Source organism: Danio aesculapii, chromosome 1 (genome assembly GCF_903798145.1).
Source record: "Danio aesculapii chromosome 1, fDanAes4.1, whole genome shotgun sequence".
NCBI classification, from domain to species: domain Eukaryota; kingdom Metazoa; phylum Chordata; class Actinopteri; order Cypriniformes; family Danionidae; genus Danio; species Danio aesculapii.
Window position 1 is genome coordinate 53,423,756 of NC_079435.1, and position 22,668 is coordinate 53,446,423.

A 22,668-nucleotide genomic window follows, 5' to 3' on the forward strand; every position below is an offset into this window, starting at 1 on the left:
TTCTCTCGCCGCTTTGAGCTCAGACGGCGAGCTGAAGTAGAGGAGCTGGCAGCAAAAGAGAAGGACACGGTCACCGCAGGTAATGCACAGATGCAGGCATTCAGAAACATATGCTCAGGAGAGTACGCTATTGTTATGTGATTGTGTTTCCTAATGTTTCCCAATCCTGTTCCTGGAGGCACACCAACAGTATGTATTTTGGATGTCTCTGTTAGCTGAAACATTAACCCCAGGTTTTAGAGTTCCTTCTTATGTTTTGATGTGTTAATTTAGGTGTTTTGGTTAGGGAAAGGTTGAAAATGTGTACTGGTGGTAGTACGGCACAGGTGTTAAATCCAGTTGCTGGAGGGCCGCAGCTCTGCATAGTATAGTTCTAACCCTAATTAAACACACCTGATCAAACTAATTGAGTCCTTCAGGCTTGTTTAAAACCTCCAGGTAAGTGAGTTGAAGCAGGGTTGGAACTAAAGTGTGCAGAGCTGCGGCCCTCCAGGAACTGGATTTGACACCTGTGGTGTATGGCCATGCACAATAAAATGCACTATATAAATACACATTACATTACATTACATTACATTACATTACTGTGGTGTGCCTTCAGGAACAGGGTTGGGAAACACTGTGGTAATGAACTGCAAAAGAAGAATCTTGTATAACAGGGCTAAATGGAGTACATGCACATTGTGAATAATCTTGCATTTAACTTTTAAGACATCAGAATGAAAAATGTGGAAACACTTTAAAATAATGCTCCATGTAATTACTAACATTAACAAAATATGATTAATCTTGTAAAACATTTATTATTCATATTTCAACATTAACTAATGCATTATTAAAATCTAAAGTTGTAATTGTTGACATTAGTTAATGCACCTTGAGTTAGCATGAACTAACGCTATTAGCTTAAATAACATTAAGAAAAATGAATAAATACAGTAATACATGTATTACTAATTGTTTGTTCGTGTTAGTAAATGCATTAACTAATGGATCGTTATTTTAAAGTGTTATCGAAAAATTATGTATTATAATTACTGGATCAAGACACATATTATCACTATTTGAAAATATGATCATATTGATATTATAATATGATATCTATAGTATGACAAAAGATGTTTTACAACAAACACATATGAATAAAATAATAATTTTAAAATAATTTTATAATAATAATTTATATTAATAATTATAATATGATAAATGATGTTTAAAATTAAATAAATTATATTCTAAATTATTACATTTACATTTAGTCATTTACCAGATACTTTTGTCCGAAGTGACTTACAATTGAGGAGGCATTCAGCAATTCAACAAGAAGAGGCAATACACACAAGAAGTGCTAGTTATAAATAGGAACTTGTTTGTGCTCAGAGAATTTAGTTTTGAGTTTTTCCTTTTTTATAAATCATATTATAAATTATATTATTTAAAATAGCATTTTCCCTCCAGGGAGTTGTTGACCTAAACAATTCAAACTTTATAGTTGAAATTGATGACTGAACTAAACGCATATTGGCATTGAATTCATAGGCTCAACAGAAATATTTGTGATTGGTTGTTACTCCCTGCATTCTTCTCATGGTTTGTAGTGCAAGTTTTAGTTGATCAACTAGTTCTTCCTTAGTTGTTTTATCACCAGATTCAAGCTTGAACTGATTTGGTAAAATCAACACCATAGTTATTGTGGTTTGAGGAAACTGCTAGAGCCAGGGTTGCCAGGTCAAAACTAGCCAAACAATGCATTATATATGTTTTTTCTTTGAGATTAATTATATGTAAATGATAAAGTTTCTGTTATCGTAAAAATTGTACCTTAAGGTTGGAAGCACAGCTGGAATGGTCTCACTCATGTGACTGCCGTAAGTCCAGTTGAAAGACAGGCAAATGCAGAACAACTCTGCTGGAAGTGGATCCCTAACATGTGAAATTAATTTTAAATTAAATATATTTTAAAATCTTAAATTCATGATATTAATTAAATTGTAAATCGGTATATTTTCTTCTGTATAATAAATATGCATTTGCATTTTATTGTTTTGGCCAGGGGTGTCCAAACACTGTCTGACAGGTGTGTTGAAGCAAGTTAGAGCTAAACCAGTACCGAGTTTGGGCACCCCTAATTTAGGGTGCACTCACACTAGGTTATTTGAACCATGCCCTGACACGTTTGTCGGTTCGTTTGACAAGTGTGAGTGCTCCGAATCAGCTGAACCTCTTGAGCAAACTCAATACATGCTAATCCTTATACATGCAGCAAGAGGACTTTTATGATAATTTATGAGCGTCAAAAGTTGTGTCAGTCGGCAAAAATATTTGACTGCTTGTCACTACATTCCAAGCGACTAAAACGATATAACTAAATTAATCTCCGCTGTTCTGAGTGAGAGCGCTTCTCTTCTGTAAACTGAACCAATAATATTCAGCTGCAGACCCACACACAGTTCAGGACACACAATCCCAGACACATGATCTAGGCAGGGCTGGACCATGTATGGTTAATGACGGATGTAAATGTTATTAACATCTTCTCAGGCCTCTCTGTCAATATATTTTTATTTAAAAAATGAACTGAACAGGAGACGCAGTGGTGCAGTAAGTAGTGCTGTCACCTCACAGCAAGAAGGTCGCTAGTTCGAGCCTCGGCTGGGTCAGTTGGCGTTTCTGTGTGGAGTTTGCATGTTCTCCCCGCGTTCGCGTGGATTTCCTCCGAGTGCTCCGGTTTCCCCCACAGTCCAAAGACAGGTGGTACAGGTGAACTGGGTAGGCTAAATTGTCTGTAGTGTATGAGTGTGGGTTGTGAGTTGTGTGTAGTGTATGAGTGTGAGTTGGCGGTTCATTCCGCTGTGGCTAAGCCGGAAAAAAAATGAATGAATGAACTAAAGAAAATATGAAAAAGCTGAAAAGTAGCATCATCGATGACGTAAGCATGCTCTGGCTCGGAAGGCAAAATGCAGTGTGAGTGCAGGCCGTGTGGGGAGAGGGGAGAGGGGACAATCACACTTTGGCACGGTTCAAGGCAACTGTAGCTAGTGTGAGTGCACCCTTAGACTCAGGCCCAGAGAGTCCTATCAATCTATTACCACGGAAAAAACAAATAACAAACACTTTCCTTTCACCTCATCTCAAAGTGTGCTTACTTACATTACTAGAATATAAATTTGGTGGAGTAAAAATATTTCATCGTGACGATACAAATAATGCAATATGCCAAACTGTCTTATGAATTAAAAAGAACCAACAGCAAGTGGTTGAAAGTAACCTGGCAACCCTTGCTGGAGCTAAAATTTATGGGTGCTTGGTTTTTGACATGCTCTGTAAGTGGTAGAACTATCACAACTGAGCAGAGTAAGACCATTTAACCAATCAGAGCAGAGTTGGGTCATCTGACCAATCAGAAAAGACTAGGGCCATCTGACCAATCAGAACAGAGTAGGCATGCAACTCTTAAAAGGCATTATTTGAGAATCTTTAAGAAGCGAGGTGACGTGAAATCTATAGTATGAGAAAATAGCATGGTTTTTAATCATGATTTGATGTAAATCTGTTTTTGGAGACCTGCTAAACAATCTTATTAACTTCAAATATAATAATAGGGCACTTTGAAATAATTATTAGATTTCAGCAATAACACATTGATATGATTAAAAAAGAATGCATGATTGCTTTCCATGTTTTGAAGCTTCGGGTGGTGCATATTTGCTGAATAGAAGCTTTAAATCAGCTCTCGCTTCACTGCTTTTAAGTGCTGCGAGCTGGAGATAAAGTTTCGAGCGTATCAACACTGTTGTATAGATGTTGTGATAAATGCCACTACATCTTAATTGTTCTTTGTTGTTCACGGCTGCTCAGGTTCACTAATGCCGACACACAGATGTCAGAGCAGGTGTCAGAGATAGATGCACGATTGGGTTTGCCGTAGTATGGCTGACCTCCAGTTGAATTGAGGTCTCAGTTTCACTATTTTATTTGTGCTATTTTATTGCAGACTAGTCATAACACTGCCATGCAACTCTGTCTCAGTCTCTCTCTTTCTCTCTCTCTCCTTTTGTTTGCGCCGGGATGCTGTTGTACTAAATTACAAATTCAACAAGGTGGCCATTGAGCCAAAACACAGGGTGGAAGTTAAATCAATAGCAGCAGGCACATTACTCAGGATAATTTATCCTCAGGTTGAGCTCCTCTTCTTTCTGGTGGGATGGGGAGAATGCATGTGCGTGGTGGTTTCTATACCTTGGGGATGAATTTGCCCCAGAAGTGTGCTAAATCTGTGCTAAAGCTTCCTTTGGGGATGTCTTGTAAAGGAAAACAATAAATAAGAATGAATATAAATAAAATTGAATATAACTATGTAAATAAATATAAATAATAAGTATGAATAATATTATTGTATTAATTATATGAATAATTCTCAATATTATAAGGAATAATAATAATAAATAGTAAAATAATATATTTAATTATTGAGTGCTGTTTATAATTACATGTAAATGCTAATTAAATGTCCTAATTTTAAATGCTATAAAGATGTGTGTACATTTTCATCAAGGAAAAGTTTAACAATTTTAGATATGCCATAATTTACTCACCCCGGTGTTGTTTCACCATTTGCTGGTAACTTTTTTCCAAATGACAAAATTAGAATTTGTTCAAAAGTCCATCTTGCACTCAAACATATAAATTGTAGTTAATTACCTTTTTTCTTTATTTTGTGAATCACATGTGATTTTAGTTTTTATGCTTTTAAACTGCATTACAGTGCCTTATATTCAACTATGAAATATTGCATAAGAAATCATATACATAGAAATAATAGCAAAACTACTGGAAGTACATTACCCTGTTTATATGTCTTAATTAATCTGACCAACCTTGACAATAGTGGTGTAACGGATCAGAAATCTCACGATTCGGATTACATTATGGTTTTTAAGTCACGGATTGGACCATTTTTCGAATCAGCCAAAAAGGGGAGGAGACAAATGTAATTTAAATAATAATAATAAAAAATAAAATGAAGGAATAATCAGCTGAATAAAAGATAAAAGATTGTAAAATATTCAGTACTGTGAAAGACTACTGTTGCTGATAACGCTAAATGTATAAATCTAAGATCATAATTTGTACGACCCATTTTTATTTTTAGTCTCATTTTCAATAAATGATTCAGTTATGCACTTATAAAACCTCATGTTTCATTGCTGGATGTATCATTTTTGAAGAATTATCCAGTGGGATATATTTGATGGCTGGTTGTCGCCACCTATTGATTAAATAATGTAATTGCTGCCTACAACTTTCATTTTTGAGCGTCAAGTCAAATGCATATGACGGTGATTTTAATCTTTACTATAAACTGATGTCCCAGTAATTCAGTGTTATTTGACTACTTGTGAATTAAAAACTGAATCTCTTTCTTGATTTTTGTATTTTTCAAACACAGATTTGAATGCAGCGATTCGAAGTATTAATAAACATTTGCAAATCACCATCATTTATCAATTATGGTGCGTGGGTGTTGAGATCCTGATCTTTTAATGATTAATCGTGCAGCTCAACACTGAATGCATTAATGCAGGCTAAACAAGTAGTGACAGAAAACACATTTAATAACCTAAGAAACCCACCACATCCTGAATAACCTACCACAACTTCTTCCATCATCATTATATTTTACAGGAAAGCCTAAATGTTGATGCAGAGCTTGAGGTCTCTAACCCTACAATTTGAAAGAGTAAAAATATGAAAAATCAAATATTCAGGAAACTCCTAAATTAACAGATTTTTGTAATATGACTAGCATTTTTACCGTTATTTTAATCTTGATTTTACACAACTGTGTGCTTTTCTGGGCAAGTTGGAGTGAACTGCAATGTTATTCGTTTTCCTGAATGCACAGTCATGCAAAAACTTAATTACCAAGGTCAGGATTTTCATGAAATATATCCATTTTAAGTTTGTTAATGACAAACCCTTTTGTTTACCCCAAAAAACACCTAGAATATATGAAACATGTCACATGGGATCATACTGTTAAGTCTTTTCAAGTCTTTCAAAAGCTTAATGCTGGTTACTATCTCCTGCCATTGCAGCCATGCATTTGAAAAATGATACTTTTGTGATCTTAAAAATCCCAAAAATGAAGCAAATATAGCATTTAAAAACACCAGGGTGAGAAATTATGACTTAATTTTAAATTATTATGTAAACTATATCCAAGAACTTTATATCTGTAGCTTGACTGTTACCTTCTACAGCAGCTAGCTTTAAAAATTAGTCTGAGTTGTGTAACTAGAAGATCCAGTTAATTTGATATTTTTCACTAATGCATTATGGAATCTTGGGAGTGTTTCTGTGAGCCTGCTACCGGTGTGTAATTTCTCAGGGGGTCCATGTTATGTGAGCACAGTTGTTGTAGTTCATCTCTACGAGCAATTGCCTTTTAATTAATGAAAATGTCACCGGCTTATCGAAGGATCTTAGTCCTTAAGCTTGTTCAAAGTGGTCTTCTTAAACCTGGCTTAGTCTCCTGCTGTTCCTTCATGCTGATGCTCCTCACATGTTCTCAGAAATGATTGTCCATAGTGCTTTTCACAGTCAATAAAAAGGCCAGAGATGGTTAAGAAGGTGTAGATATATAGATCAAGGGCTTAGGAAGGTCACAGATGAGCAAAGGTGAAGAAGGGTGGATTACATTTGCAAGTCACCAGCACCATCTGCACACACACACACATGCACACACATTACCAAGTGACAGATGCTGCTTGGGGGCTTCATGGATTGCGTTGAGGTATTTACCAACACAGGCACGTTTTATAACAGGTTTGGAATTGCCAGTTATGTCTGCCTTAAATCATGAGGTCAGACTATTGTCTTACCGGTTGGTTCCTTTAGTTTCTTAAGTAACCAATGCTTCGTGTAACCAGGGATGGGCAGTATTTATGATACATGTATTTCAAATACAAATTTTGTAATTTATATTTTATGGGGTTTATGAAAATGGGTTAGTATTTTGTATCAAAATACTTCAGTGTCTTGTATTTTTGTATTTTTAAAATACTGTAAAATACTTTGTAAGAAGTCTACATGATGACATCATAAAATGCAGCCTCTGATTGATGCTTGCTCAGTTATTTGCCTTGGCTTGAGATCAGAACAGAATATTGATTAAGAAGGTGGTCAATACTTGGAGTATGATTGGAAGTTATGCACACATAAAGAACATAACAGACAAATGACAACAAAATCAACAATCATTGAACATAGAATACTGCACAATGCTAAGATCTGTAATATATAATGGCAGTACAGTGTACGATTTGGCATCAGCATCGTTGCTTAAGAAATGAGATGGAATAAAGTATTAATCCTTGAGATGTGGAACCTTCAGCACATAATCATTCTCAGTCTCAGTGCTGCAGGTGGAAATGCAGAGGATGTTTAGGTATATAAAACACCTAAAGACTGGGTGTTCAGTAAGAGGGTAAACTGGGACTCTTCCAGTTAAAGAAAAACTGGAAAAAATCTTGGGAGAATGAGCATACTGTACAAATAATATCGTTTTGGATGGATTGCTGTTGTGATGCCAAGAAAATACGACAAAAAACATTCAAACAAAGTCCTACAGTGTCAATTCCTACAATACTTCATTGGCTGTTTCAAATGTCAGTCGCTGATCTACAAGTGCAGTGTACAGTCAATGAAGAGATGTCAAAGTGGCACAATACAGTATATGAGACAAATATTTAATAATACTCCAGTCTATACAGACTGGTCAAAAACTCCAGACTCCCGTTACACGGCAGCAGCAGGATGTATATGAAGAGTTTATTTGCACAAACAGATAACTCCATATTTTAGAGATGTCATGTTTTATGTTGTGCATTGAAGAGTACAATTGCAAAACACATGATTTATGGAAAATACTAAAACTGTAGTAGTAAAATAATAAAACATCCTCTTCATATATCACCCTTTTCAAATATAAGATATTATTGCAGTTTCACTGGCCATGCAATGGATGGAAACACAATAAATAGATATAGGATATATACCAACTCATTATCTGCATTACATGGTTTTTACAGTGATTAAACAGATCATCTTCAAGACAGGACTTTCTGTAAAAAAATTTGTACAAAATTTATACTAAAATGAGAAAGAAAATCAGTTTAATTCATTTATTCATTCATTTTCTTTTCGGCTTAGTTCCTTTATTAATCTGGGGTCGCCACAGCAGAATGAACTGCCAACCTATTCAGCATTTGTTTTATGCAGCGGATGCCCTTCCAGCTGCAACCCATCACTGGGAAACACATACTCACTTATTCACACACACACATTACATATACACTAGACAATTCAGCCTACCCAATTTACCTGTACCGCATGTCTTTGGACACAGAAACGCCAACTGACCCAGCCGAGGCTCAAACCAGCGACCTTCTTGCTGTGAGGCGACAGCACTACCCACTGCGCCACTGTGTCGCCCAAAATCAGTTTAATGGTGAAGGGATTGATCCAACAGGCCTATTGATGGAAGGTTTGCAGATAAATGTCATGCTCCCTTGTAAAAGTATTTTGTAGTATTTTCAAAATACAAAATACAGTATTTTATTTTGATAAATTCATGGATGATGTATTTTGTAGTTTATTTTGAAACACATAACTGAGGTGTTTTGTTTTTTATTTTAAAATACATTTCAATGTATTTTTGCCCATCCCTGCGTGTAAGATCAATGCTATGTTTCTGGTTGCTTTTGGATTCTAGGATCTGGAAAAAAATCATAAAATAATTATAGAACCAAAACCAAGTGAACAGTGTAAAATATAAAATATGAGATTCAGAACCTATACTTCCAGAATTATGAAATAATCATGATTTAATATATTTTTTAGGTTTTTTAAAAAGTATGACCAAGCTTGTTTTTTTTATTTTTTTATTTTTTTATAAAAATCAAAAATACAGCAAAAACAGTAATGTTGTATTTATTTTTAATTTTCAGTTTTAAAATATTTCAAGATGTAATTTGTTTCTGTGAGGAATTACTCCAATCTTCAGTAGCACCTTCAGAAGCAATTCTCATATGATGATTTCTTATTATTATCGGTGTTGAACAGTTGTGGTGCCCAATGCTTTTGTATAAACTGTGAACTATGTATTTTAAAGATGTAGACACTAAAATACAAAACACTAAAATTATTAAAAGAGACAGTATAATTATTTATTATGTTTAAAAACATTTTTCAACTATTACATTTTTAACAAAAACATAATACATTAAAACTGTTTTAACAGAACCATGATAATTGAGCATCAATATTGATCAATATTAATCAATAAAAGATGACAGTTTAACAGGCTGTAAAGTTGTTTTAAAGGAACCATGATAATTGAGCATCAATATTGATCAATAATAATCAATAAAAGATGACAGTTTAACAGGCTGTAAAGTTGTTTTAAAAGAACCATGATAATTGAGCATCAATATTGATCAATAATAATCAATAAGATGACAGTTTAACAGGCTGTAAAGTTGTTTTAAAAGAACCATGATAATTGAGCATCAATATTGATCAATATTAATCAATAAAAGATGACAGTTTAACAGGCTGTAAAGTTGTTTTAAAGGAACCATGATAATTGAGCATCAATATGGATCAATATTAATCAATAAGATAACAGTTTAACAGGCTGTAAAGTTGTTTTAAAGGAACCATGATAATTGAGCATCAATATCGATCAATATTAATCAATAAAAGATGACAGATTAACAGGCTGTAAAGTTGTTTTAAAAGAACCATGATAATTGAGCATCAATATTGATCAATATTAATCAATAAAAGATGACAGATTAACAGGCTGTAAAGTTGTTTTAAAGGAACCATGATAATTGAGCATCAATATTAATCAATAAGAATCAATAAAAGATGACAGTTTAACAGGCTGTAAAGTTGTTTTAAAGGAACCATGATAATTGAGCATCAATATTGATCAATAATAATCAATAAGATGACAGTTTAACAGGCTGTAAAGTTGTTTTAAAAGAACCATGATAATTGAGCATCAATATCGATCAATATTAATCAATAAAAGATGACAGTTTAACAGGCTGTAAAGTTGTTTTAAAGGAACCATGATAATTGAGCATCAATATTGATCAATATTAATCAATAAGATAACAGTTTAACAGGCTGTAAAGTTGTTTTAAAGGAACCATGATAGTTGAGCATCAATATTGATCAATATTAATCAATAAAAGATGACAGTTTAACAGGCTGTAAAGTTGTTTTAACAAAACTATGATAATTGAGCATCAATAATAATCAATAAAAACTGACCAATATCATATGCATTTTAAAAATTTTATTTCTGAAGGTCATGTGAAACTGAAAATCCAGCTTTGGCCAAAAATCTCTAACGAGAATCTCCGATCTGCAACAATGTTTTACAATTTCACTGATTTTACTGTATTTTTGTCCAACAAATGTAAACCCAGTGGAGTTTTTTCAGAAACTTTCCAAAAACAATTTTGTATCATTTCCAACTTTTGGCCAGAAATGTATACTACTATGCATCACAAACAAAAAATGTGGATTCTGGATAATTTTCTTGTACAAACCGTGAATGCATAGAAATGTGTGTGTGTGTATTTTTGTCATGCTTTTGTTGGTGATTTATATTTGTTGTGGTGTTTACCCATGCCCAGGGACCCACACAAACTCACCTGTACTATCTGCAACCTTGAGTAGAAGTGGGCATGGTAGATGCCAGCGGAGCTCCCCCCGGGGCTGGCGCTTGATTCAGCCCTGTACAACTTTTGTTAAAGGTGGGGACTGTCCTCAGGTATGGTGTCGACCACCAGCCCCACCTCCATATACAGTACCATTCCTTTAAGGCACCATGCACAAGTATTGACATATTATTATAAGCATTAAAAGCAAACCATTATCCCTCATTGCATGCCCCCTATAAGACTGGAAATGAGCATGCCTTTATGCATTTAATTTAATTTCTGCTTTCAATTCAGGTGTGTACATTATGTGCAAACATTGATAAACAATTTTGAAAGGTTTCAGGTCTGGTATGCTTATGGTTTATGGGATATTATATGGTATATATATACACTACCTGATAAAAATCTTGTCGTCCATCCCAGTTTTTAAGATCAACAAATAATAACTTGACTTCCTGTTGATCATTTGGAAAAGTGGCAGAAGGTAGATTTTTCCAATGAATCATCTGTTGAACTGCATCCCAATCATCACAAATACTGCAGAAGACCTATTGGAACCCGCATGGACCCAAGATTCTCACAGAAATCAGTCCGAAAAATCATGGTCTGGGGTTACATTTAGTATGAGGGCAAGCAAGACATCTGCAGAGTGGATGGCAACATCGACAGCCTGAGGTATCAAGACATTTGTGCTGCCCATTACATTACAAACCACAGGAGAGGGCAGATTCTTCAGCCCACTCCTCATGCTTCAGCCTCCACATCAAAGTTCCTGAAAGCAAAGAAGGTCAAGGTACTCCAGGATTGACCAGCCCAGTCACCAGACATGAACATTATTGAACATGTCTGGGGTAAAAGGCATTGAAGATGAATCCAAAGAATCTTGATGAACTCTGGAAGTCCTGCAAGAACGCTTTCTTTGCTAAAGTGACAAGACTTTTGTCTAAGCAAAGTCAGACCTTACTGTCCTAATTAAATAATTAAAAAACAAGGCATGATCATATTTTATTTTGGTAAAATAAGCATAATCTAGAGGCCTTTGTCCTTCATATAAGCCACTTCTGATACCAAGTGATCAAATTGAAGTTAAGTTAGTATTTGTTAACCTAAAACTTGGATAGGCGACAAGACTTTTGTCAGGTAGCATAGATCTATACATGCAAAAAATAAGAGATCCTTCTTATTTTCTCTAAATTTACAATTTGTGTGAACAGCAATATTTATGTTATTTTGTAAACTATTGTACTGATGATTTAAATTTGAAATAGAAACGTTACTTTAAAATTAAATACACTGTAAAACAATATCTGTGAATGAACAGTTTTCTGCATTTTGTGATACATGTCTTTTAATGGTTTTGAATTGCATTATGGGATCTTGAGCTTTCCTTCAACAACTGTTGAAAAGTTTGATATAGTGACTATTACTGACAATTTTAATAGCTTGAAGTGATATAGCGTATTGTCTGAGTTGGTGTTGTAAATCAGGGTACAAAAACCTGGTAATAAACGGTCAGTATGTTTTTCAGTTATTTTACAGACTATACATTATTTCTTATTTAATATATTGTTTCAAACTACCAGAATGCCAATAAAAGTCACTTTGTTAAACTGCAAAGCTGAATTTTCAAAAATCAACAGAGCTGATATAAAGGTCCCATCATGCAATTCACAACCGTTGAAACCTGTGAAAAAACCTGTGAATCACAAAATATGGAAACTTGCTCATATTTTTTAGTGTTAAGGTGTGTTCAGACACGTTTTCAGACACATTTTTGATTTTACACAATACCATTGTTTTCAATATTTGATCGAAAAATCCTGGTGTTCAATCACAACAACTAAAAACATAAGTTATTTAATTGTCAAAATAATAAAAAAGTTAATCAAAACTATTTCATGTAAGTTATGCTAACATATTCCCTGTTTACAAAAGCTGAACCTTCACATATTATTATGCTTTCAAGTTCACCTCCATATCCACTATAAATGTTGTGTATTTTTGTTAAGATCACCAGGACCTCATACTAACAGTATGCACAAATTAACTTTGAAGATGAAATTTCATTTCTTTTGCAATATTTCTCAGTTCACTTCAATCCAATAAGGCTTTTTTTTGCCTGAGAATGAGTGACATTTAACTAAGAGTTTTGCTTTCTACAACAGATATCAATGCTCAAGCAAGGAAGCTGCAGAGAAACCGAGCTAAAGGAACGATGACTCTCCAGCACGGCTCCTCGTTCTGCCGCAGCCTCAGTGAGACCAGCCTTAACCTGGTGGGTTTGCCTGGTGAAGAACCCAAACGCTACTACTCCACCCTTCCAGGACCCATCAGGACACGCTCCGCACGGGACTCTGAGATCCGCAAAGAGAGAGATGGAGGAGGAGTAAAGCACTCGCTCTACCAGTCACCACACCTGCTGCTCCTTCAGGGCTACAACCAACAGGTCAGCTGAAATCACAGAGAAAATGAGTAGGGTATAAACAAGGTATAACATATAAACAGGGTATAAATAAGGTCGGAGCCAGATTTAAATGAGCTGGTCAGCTCCAAGTGGGTGGGACTTGAGCTCCAACTGGGCTGTCGAAAACCTCCTGGAATTGACATGGAGTCCAAACTATTGTGTTTTACTAACATCTAAACCTCACAGTAACCTGTTGTGTTTTAGTAGTGCCTACACCTAACACAACCCTAAACCCAACCTACTTGAGGTCCCTCTCACTTGGAACATGACATGACACAAGATACAGTAGACGTAATACAAACAATCCCTTCAACTAATCAGATTACTCAAAAAGGCTTAAGACAGCTAAAAAAATCCTAGGTCACATATCAAATCAAAGTTGATGCATTTACAGTAGTTATCATAAATAAATTACTCAGATGTTTAAGTAATTGACTATAATTAGCATCAATAGCAAAAAAGACTTCTTTCAAAAACATTAGTATGATACCGTATAAATTTAAAGGGCAATATTATATTGTAACATATAGTGTTTTTAGCTGTCTTTTTTGTTATAACCATTTACATACATACTAGGCATGGGACGATTCAAGGTATACCGCAGTTTGAAAAAAATCAAGGTTTTAAAACTGTCAAAATTTTCTATAATGGCATTTTTACGGTAAATGTTTGATTTTTTTTTTACGTATTTTAGGACAACAGAATCTTCAGCAGAAAAAATATCCAAAGATGCCTTTTTAAATTGTAAAGAAATCTGTGTTTTTGAAACTAATGAAGACATGAAGTCAATGATTCACGAGAGTTTATGGGTGATTACCAATACTGGAATAGTTAGCGGTTCATTCCGTTGTGGCGACCTCTGATAAAATCTACTACGCCGAAAGAAATTTAATAATTCTGCACTGTAAAACCCAAAAACTTAATGTGACTCAAACCATTTAAGGAAATCGATTGCAACAAACCATTTAAGTTTAAAACTAATCCTAATGAGTACTGTGAACTTAATCCAATTGAGTAAACGAAGCAATTTGAGCACAGTAACACTCAATTCAAGAGTTCACACTTAGATATTGTTTGACAACTGTTAGCACGTTTGGCATGCTGTCCGGGGAGAGAACTCTAGCTCGGAGATAGTTGAGCCCAGGGCCCCCGCCTGGTCCATAGAGCATGTGAGGGGAGTACGAGATCAGGTGGTTCTTGAGAGCTCCCCGTGGTAAAGGAGGAAAGGAGGAGAAGGGGTGGATGGGGGGTTTCTTCGAAAAACGAAGATAAGAGAGTAGTTCTAGCTAGGCTACTTATAGTGAGTTTTGATTAATCTGATTGGCTAACTAATGAATGTAGATGGGTGGCCAGCTGCAGTCAATCATATCACGTTCTCCTCTCAAAATTAGTTTGTGAAACTTCACTAAATGAAGAGAAATCAAACCAACTGAGTACTGTAAAACCCAATAAGTTAAGGCAACTCAAACCGTTTGAGGAAACCGATTGCTACAAACCATTTGAGTTAAAAAATAATCTATATGAGTACTGTGACCTTCATTTAAGTTGAAGTAATCAGGGTATTTAATCAACTCATTACCTTTAACACTGAGCTCAAAACTCTTTTCAAGTGAGTAGAATTAACTTTCAGTCAATTTTGAGTTAACTACACTCATTTCATTTGATAAAACTGACTGTTGGGTTTTACAGTGTGGTTAAAATTTTAAATTCCAGTTTTAACCACTAACTTTGGGTTTCTGCATAGTTTACCCAACTTTGAGTTAAAACAATCTATCATTTTTAGATTGTGCTCCCCACATTTATTAAGTATTTCTAAATGTAGTTTCATTTTTATAATATGTCGCAATGTTTTTTAAACAGTAGGCATTTCTCAGGCTTTGTGCATGTTAATTAGAAATACAAATTACAATTTTGTTTTCAGGATTGCCTGGTTTACCTGTTGAACCGAGAGCAGCACACAGTTGGTCAGGAAACAGCATCAGCACGGCCAAATATCTGCCTGTCATCTCCGGATGTGCTTCCACTTCACTGCCGAATTCGCCGTGCTGCGCAAAGACGCTCTTCCTCAGACCAGCGGCTTCTCCTGGAGCCCGTCGCTCATGGGAATGTGCTGGTAAACTTCATGCGAATCGAGCGTCCCACACCCCTCCGTCACGGGGATTTGCTGTCCTTCGGTGCTCATTACATTTTCCTGTACAAAGACCCACTGAGTGCTAAACCTCTCCCTGCCCAAACTCTCACCCGACTTCGCGCTCTGGCAAAACTCTGCGACGGCGAATCTGGAAGTTTGCCTGAGAAAGGAGATGCCTGTCGAATGTGTGGAGCTGTTTTACATGAACCGGCAGCATCCTCTCGGCGCAGCTCTAAAGCTCCAGCACGAGGGTCACAGAAACGAAAGCTGGCGCTGGAATTTGAGCGGGCTCACGAGGACGCGCTGGTGAACCGGGTGCTGACGCTCATCGAACCCAGCGGGGATGACCACAAGCTGACACCAGCATATTTGCTTTGTCTATGCATCAAGCACTCAGCGAATACATTTCCACCTGGCAGCTTCGGCAAACTCTTACAGAAAATCGCCAAGAGGATTCAGACCATAGCATGGGTTAGTACTCAAGTCAACTATTTTGATGGGTTTCCCGGGTTCAAATAGTCAATGGATAGTCAAATAAAAGTCAATTAATTTAAGAAATTATTTTGCAAAACATAGTAGGAATATTTGCACTGTATTGGATACTTAATTAATTGGTATTGGTCAGTAGGACTGCACAATATATCATTTCAGCGTCGATATCGCAATGTGATCATTCGCAATAGTCACATCGCGAGTATATGAACTGTTGAGTCTGGATTATAATTGATTATTTTGCACGTGTTTTTTGTGACTGTGTGAAGGTTTTAAAAGCATTCAGGCATAAGAAAATGTACCGTTTATAACGTTAAAAAAATTATTTCAATACCATTTTTATCTAATTAGCATATTATTAAGAGGGAAAGACTCAAAGAGGGAATAACAGAGATCTTATCTGAGACGGTGTGTGTAAGCTCAAACGTCCAGCAGGCGCGCCGTTATGATCGATGACTCTCGCTTGTTTATTAATGCCTGTGGAAGCGGTGACGTAATTTTGACAGTGAAGTCTCGCTGTTTGATTCGTACTCGTAATCAGGACTTCGTGTCCGTGGAGAAACTGTAATTCGTGTTTGTAAAGTACACCCATCGTAAATGTATCAGTCATAAACAAACAGAAAAACAAAATGTCGTATCTGTGTCTGTTCTAATCGCAGATTTTGGAATTGTAGCCTCGTAAAATTACGAGTACGCTCCGTTTTCCTTTACGATTTTATAATTACGGATGCGTGAATTTTTTTTACGCACGAAATATTAATGACAGTGATTTTATTCCATACTCCCCTACAGAATCATCCCAATCCATCTAAAATGATCAATTCTTTCCAAACAGTTATTCAAGTAATCTAGTGGAATTGTATTCATATCGTAATATATATTGCAGAATAAATGAATATTGCAATGTAAAATTTTTCCAATATCGTGCAGCCCTATTGGTCAGTATTGGATATTATAATTTTGATAGTGTATTGGTCATTTTTTGGGCTGTGTTGCACATTTAGTTATGCGTGCATATTTCACCTGGTTTATATTTAGATTATCTTTTTCAACATCTGACCCAGCAGGCACAGGACGTCAACATGACGTCTGATTGATGTTGTACTAGGGCTGGGCGATATTGGCAAAAAAAATTATCACAAGTTCATGTTTCATGTCCTTTGGTATAGATAATTATTGAATATTTGTAACAATATATTTAGGAATATTAGTTTATCAATATACTAGTATTATATTATATTATATTATATTATATTATATTATATTATATTATATTATATTATATTATATTATATTATATTATATTATATTATATTATATTATATTATATTATATTACTTTAGTTAATTTACCAACACTACTAAAGCAAATAGTTTTAATAGAAAAAAAAATATTTGAACAAAATATCTAATCTCTTTATAATAAAATAAACATAAGTGTTAAAGAGACTCATAAACTTGATAAATAAAATGTTACAAAGTGTGCAATGGTAAAGTGTAAATGCTGAACAATCAAAGCAAACTTTTAAGTAGATCAACATCTGTAAGGTGTCTAGAACCAGCCATCATTATTTAAATACATATTGCAAGCAGCCACATTTTAATAAAACCATAGCCTTCATACCAAAATTTTATCCTGAACTTATATATATATATAGTATTCGCAAGTATTCGCAATGGTGTTCGGTCAATATATACAGATACCGATTTTATCACCCAGCCTTACTCCAATGTTTAATTCAATTCACCTTTATTTGTATAGCGCTTTTACAATGTAGATTGTGTCAAAGTAGCTTCACATAAAAGGTCATAGTAAGTTGGAACAGTGTAGTTCAGTTTTCATTGTTTAAGTTCAGTTCAGTTCAGTTCAGTTTAGTTTAGCTCAGTTCAGTGTGGTTTAAAAATCACTACTGAGAGTCCAAACACTGAAGAGCAGATCCAACAATGCGCAGCTCTACAGATCCCAAACCATGCAAGCGAAGGGCGACAGCGGAGAGGGAAAAAAACTTCACAATGTTGTGGGGATGTTGCATTTTGGGTGGAAATCGGGTTGACGTCAAGAACCCAATGTTAGACCAATGCGGATTTTGGTCACTTTCAAACACAACCTAAAAACAAACAAATATGATTGTCTAATGATGTTAGAGCTTGACGTTGTGTGGACTTTATCAATATGACGTCTATCAGAAGTTGGATTTGGTTGAATAAATGTCAGTATTTGAAGTTGATATAATTTTTAAGATGTTGACCGGACATTGGATTTTGGTTATTTTCCGACACGACATTGAATTTTGGTCACCCGACGACATCACAACCTAAATCTAACCCAATATTAAAGGCTGGCTTATACTTCTGCGTTGAGTGATCGATGTGACCCACAGCACAAACCTTGTGCGTAGTCGTGCATTTATACTTCTGCATGAGGTTTGTGAGGTCTGCAATAACACTTCTGAAACGCTAGCTGGTAGGTTTTTTGTTAACGCTACAAGTTGCTAAAATGCGCTCATTCAGTAGCGGGAACTGGCAGACATGCAACAACTTTAATCATAAGGTAAACACTAAACATCTGTAGCTCCTTCATAGGACTCACACTTGTAAACATTAGCCGCATTTCCACTATCGCGCCTAAAGCGAGCGAGCCAGGCCGAGCCAAGGCCAGTCGCGTTTCCACTGTCACTTCCGGGGCCTGATTGGGCCAAAGCAGGGCTTTCTTGGGGTCAGCGGCCGGCCTTTTTCGGCCCGCATTATACCTTGGGCCAAAGAGGGCCAGCTGGGGCTTCGGGGTGGAGTGAAAGGAGAGGTGGAGTTTGCCCGAGTCTGGTAAAGATAGCGTGCCACCATTACACTAGTTTTCCAATCGCACACGAGTACACGCGGCAAAGAAACAAATAAATAAAGTAAAGAAAACATATAGCTGATCCGTTAAAGACAGGCTATTCCATAAAACAGCTTATAGGCTAGGGGTCTTTTTGCTTATAATCGCCCTTATGTTTACCCTTTTAAATGTAAGGCTGTTGCATAAAATAATAAAGTTTTAATTTATAAGTGACCTTTCTTTGCTGCGTCCTCCTCGATGTTTCAAAAACGCACAATTATCTTTATACCATATTAAAGACACAGCAGCCAGTAAAGGTTGTTGAAAGTTTTTGTCATTTAAAAGGTGTGTTTGTGCATGATACACGCACATTATGCCTGTATGTGTGTGAGAGACCGTGCAAAAGAGCGCTTGCTTCACAGCTCTGTTGATGCCACGAGCGGCTTCTTTCCTTTTTAATTTATCTTGGAGATAATACAAAATATGAATACAACAAAAAGATATTTAACTTTACAATTACTTGTCCAATTTTGTAGGCTCAACACAATAGTGTCATATCTCGATAAAATAGCCTAAGCCATATTGAACTAATTTAAAGAATTACAAATATCGGTTATAATAAAATCACATTAAATAAATAAACCAACATAAAACAAACAAAAGCTATAACAATGTAGGTATGTACAATAGATAAATCAAACCTTTTAAGCCATATATAACTTTCATTTTACAAAGGCCTGTCTGAAAAGGATTTTAGATATTTTCTAAAAACAAACACCGGAGGAGGTTTAAAATATTATTTATAAAGTATTTGGATACGATGATATTAATCAAATCGTGCAAACAGAGCATTTTTGGGTGAGTGAAAGCAGAAACTATAGCTAGCCTACCTTCTTTTCTGTCATCCTGTCCTGCGCAGCGCCGTTTTACAAACGCATTGGGGAAAACTGCAAATACAAAATGTGTTCTATGTCCTCAAACAAGTGTTTATGTTTTTATATGACGTGGTCAATTTTAAAAAGGAAATTTTAAATGTAGAGCTTTATTAGTGGATAGCTGCTGAGCGCAATGAAATATAGACTATATTTTATTACTTGCTCTTATGTGCTGAAACACTTTCCTGTACTTAAGATCACCGAATAATATGCAACATCCTTAAATAAAGGGGAATCACCTATTAAGTGTCATAGCCTAGGGAAAAATTAATATTAAGGTCTCTCCGGAATATTTGAGCTGAGTGTTTGATGACGTCTATCAAAGCGAGGATGTTAGGTACTTAGGAACATGCAAACTCCACAATAAAATACAATTTATACCAAGTTATTGTTACCATATTTAATGTTGCAAAATGTAATTAGATTACCTTAGTCATAATATAATGCTCACTCAAATGTATTTATATTGGTTGGTATTGTATATTAATCAGCTTGTATTGGTCAATTTAACATTTGCTTTATTTTAACATTTAACAGTAGATAAGCACTGTCATCATCTAATTGGGGACTAAAATATTTTTGTAGAAGCTGGTGTCAGATATTTATCACCTGTTTTGCATATTCCATTGTTTACAGTATTTTTACATTTACATTACCTTTACATTGTTTTGCATCAGTATCTCCATTGGTATTGCATACTTAATTGTGCAGGAATATTTTATAGTTTGCCTTTGCTAACCACTATAATGATCAATACATATTTTGGTTTCTATGTTATTTGATATTGTGCATATGCATGTGTGTATTTCCCCTAGTTGCAGTGGTGTAAAGTAACAAATTACAAAAGCTCAAACTAGTGTAATTGAGTAGTTTTTCTCAGGAATTGTCATTTATTACGTCGTTTTAATAATGTGAACCTTTACTTTGCCTTAAGTCCATTTTTAGTGCTTTATTGGTACTTTTACTCCACTACTTCCCTTCAACCTAAAATCAACCAAATATCAACATCTAATGATGTTACAGCTTGAGGTTTTGTGGACGTTATCACTATGACATCTATCAGATGTTGGGTTTTGGCTGCCATACCTGACGAATAAGTGTTAGTATTTGACATCAACATGACATTGGTTTGGCTCGACGTTGGATTTTGGTCACTTTCTAACACAAGCTAAAATCAACAAAATATCAACGTCATTTCATGTCATTATTGGACATCAAAATAATGTTGTGCTTAGACGCTGACTAGACATTGAATTTTGGTCACCTGATGTCACAACCTAAATCTAACCTAATATTGGCGTCTTGTGACATTGTGTGCTTGCTGGGCAATAAGTAAATGCACTACAGAATGTTACGTTTACACACACCCACAAACTACATGTAAATGCATCAGCTTTTTACAGCGTAATACTCACTACTCACCACTCACCACTCTTGAGTACTTTTAAAAGGGTTACTTTTTACTCATACTTTGAGTAATATTTACAACAGATACTTTCACTCTGCTTTTATACTACATTTTTAGGCAAATAATGGTACTTTTACTTAAGTATGATTTTTCAGTACTCTTTCCACCACTGTCTATTTGACCATTTACTGGTAGATCATCTACAGCTAAAAAGAGTGTGTTTGTATTGTTAATACTGGATATTTATAATCTCTTTTAGATTTTATTGTGCTTGCAAATATCCCTGTTTTAACATTCACATCACCTTTGCCATCATTTAATGCTCACTTAAAGTTAATGGAGAGAATAATTCTGAAAAAGCAAACACAGCAAGTCTTGGCTCCATAATAAAAATGACTGCGTTTAAATAACAGGATTTATTTAATTCTGTATATTTGCAGTATATATGAATCTATTTCTTATTTACATAATCAATCCCAGAGATGACCCATTGATTTTCTTCAGTGAGGGTCAGCGGTTGTTCGTCACCTCACATGCCCTTTTGTCTTTGTTGACAAATGCATTTGCCGTTGTCCATTTAAACACAACAAAATTAGTTGAATCATGTAATTTGCGAATGTCCATTTAATCTAGTCCCAAAGCAGCTGTCCTGAAGCATTCAATGACTGTCTTCGAGCTCATTCATTATTAAAATCCAATTTTAGAAGGTCAAGCGTCAGCCCCGCTATATACTGTAGTAGCAGCCCAAGAAAAGAGCAAAAGAGCCAAGGTTGAAAATGTAGAAATGATACCAAGGTATTAAACCTCCCACATGAAGCTATTCACAATTTGATGACATTAATTGCCGTCTGTGTCTGTGTCTCGCAGGAGAAGACAAAGGAGTTGGCACAGAAGCAAGCTCAGCAGTGAGTATCATGTTCAGCCTTATAATACGCACATGCATGCACTTTCAATGTGTGACAGGCTAAGGTCATACGCTGTTAAAGAAAAAAAAAACGCCCTCACCGGTCTGAAGGCATGAATGAAAGTACGGCTGCACAATATATTGTTTCAGCATCGATATCACAATGTGCGAATGTGCAATAGTCACATCGCAGGGTCTGCAATGTCGAGTTGGGATTGTAATTAACCAGAAAACACAATTGCAGAACAGTTTAATCCTAAAAGAATGAAAGAGCATATTCATCAATATTTAATCATCAAAGTGTCACCGTTTTCACTGTTAGAAAAATTGATAACAAATATTTTGATATTACCATAGCATATTTTGATATCACCAACAGCATATTACAATGATTTCTGAAAAATCTTTAGCATTAAGAGTGAATTAAAATATATTCAAATGCAAAAAAGTAATTTTAAATTGTAATATTATTTCCATTTTTACTAAAAACATTCAAAAGTTTTGAATCAAATTTTTTTAAGGTCTGTGATTTCAAGAAATTATAATATTTGTAAACTAACAGTTAACAAAGATTTATTAATTCATTCATTTTCCTTTGGCTTAGTCCCTTATTTATTAGGAGCCGCCACAGCAGAATGAACCGCCAACTGTTCAAGCATATGTTCTATGCAGCGGATGGCCTTCAAGCCCCAACCCAGTACTGGGAAACACCCATACACTCTCATTCACTCACACTCATACACTACAGAACGTGCAAACTCCACACAGAAATGCCAAC

General features: G+C 35.3%; 1 protein-coding gene across 2 annotated transcripts in view; it reads left to right on the forward strand.

Moving 5' to 3' along the window:
- Nucleotides 1-22,668, forward strand: part of radil (Ras association and DIL domains) — a 54,991-nt gene that overhangs the window by 4,089 nt on the left and 28,234 nt on the right. Inside the window, exons 3-7 of one of the 2 annotated variants that reach the window (XM_056462870.1) lie at nucleotides 1-79; nucleotides 10,716-10,835; nucleotides 12,908-13,188; nucleotides 15,128-15,808; nucleotides 21,854-21,891. The exon at nucleotides 1-79 is cut by the window's left edge and continues 492 nt beyond it. In XM_056462870.1, coding sequence (XP_056318845.1) covers nucleotides 1-79; nucleotides 10,716-10,835; nucleotides 12,908-13,188; nucleotides 15,128-15,808; nucleotides 21,854-21,891 — 1,199 coding nt within the window. The remainder of the gene's footprint in view (nucleotides 80-10,715; nucleotides 10,836-12,907; nucleotides 13,189-15,127; nucleotides 15,809-21,853; nucleotides 21,892-22,668) is intronic. The other variant, XM_056462878.1, reaches the window with a different exon arrangement.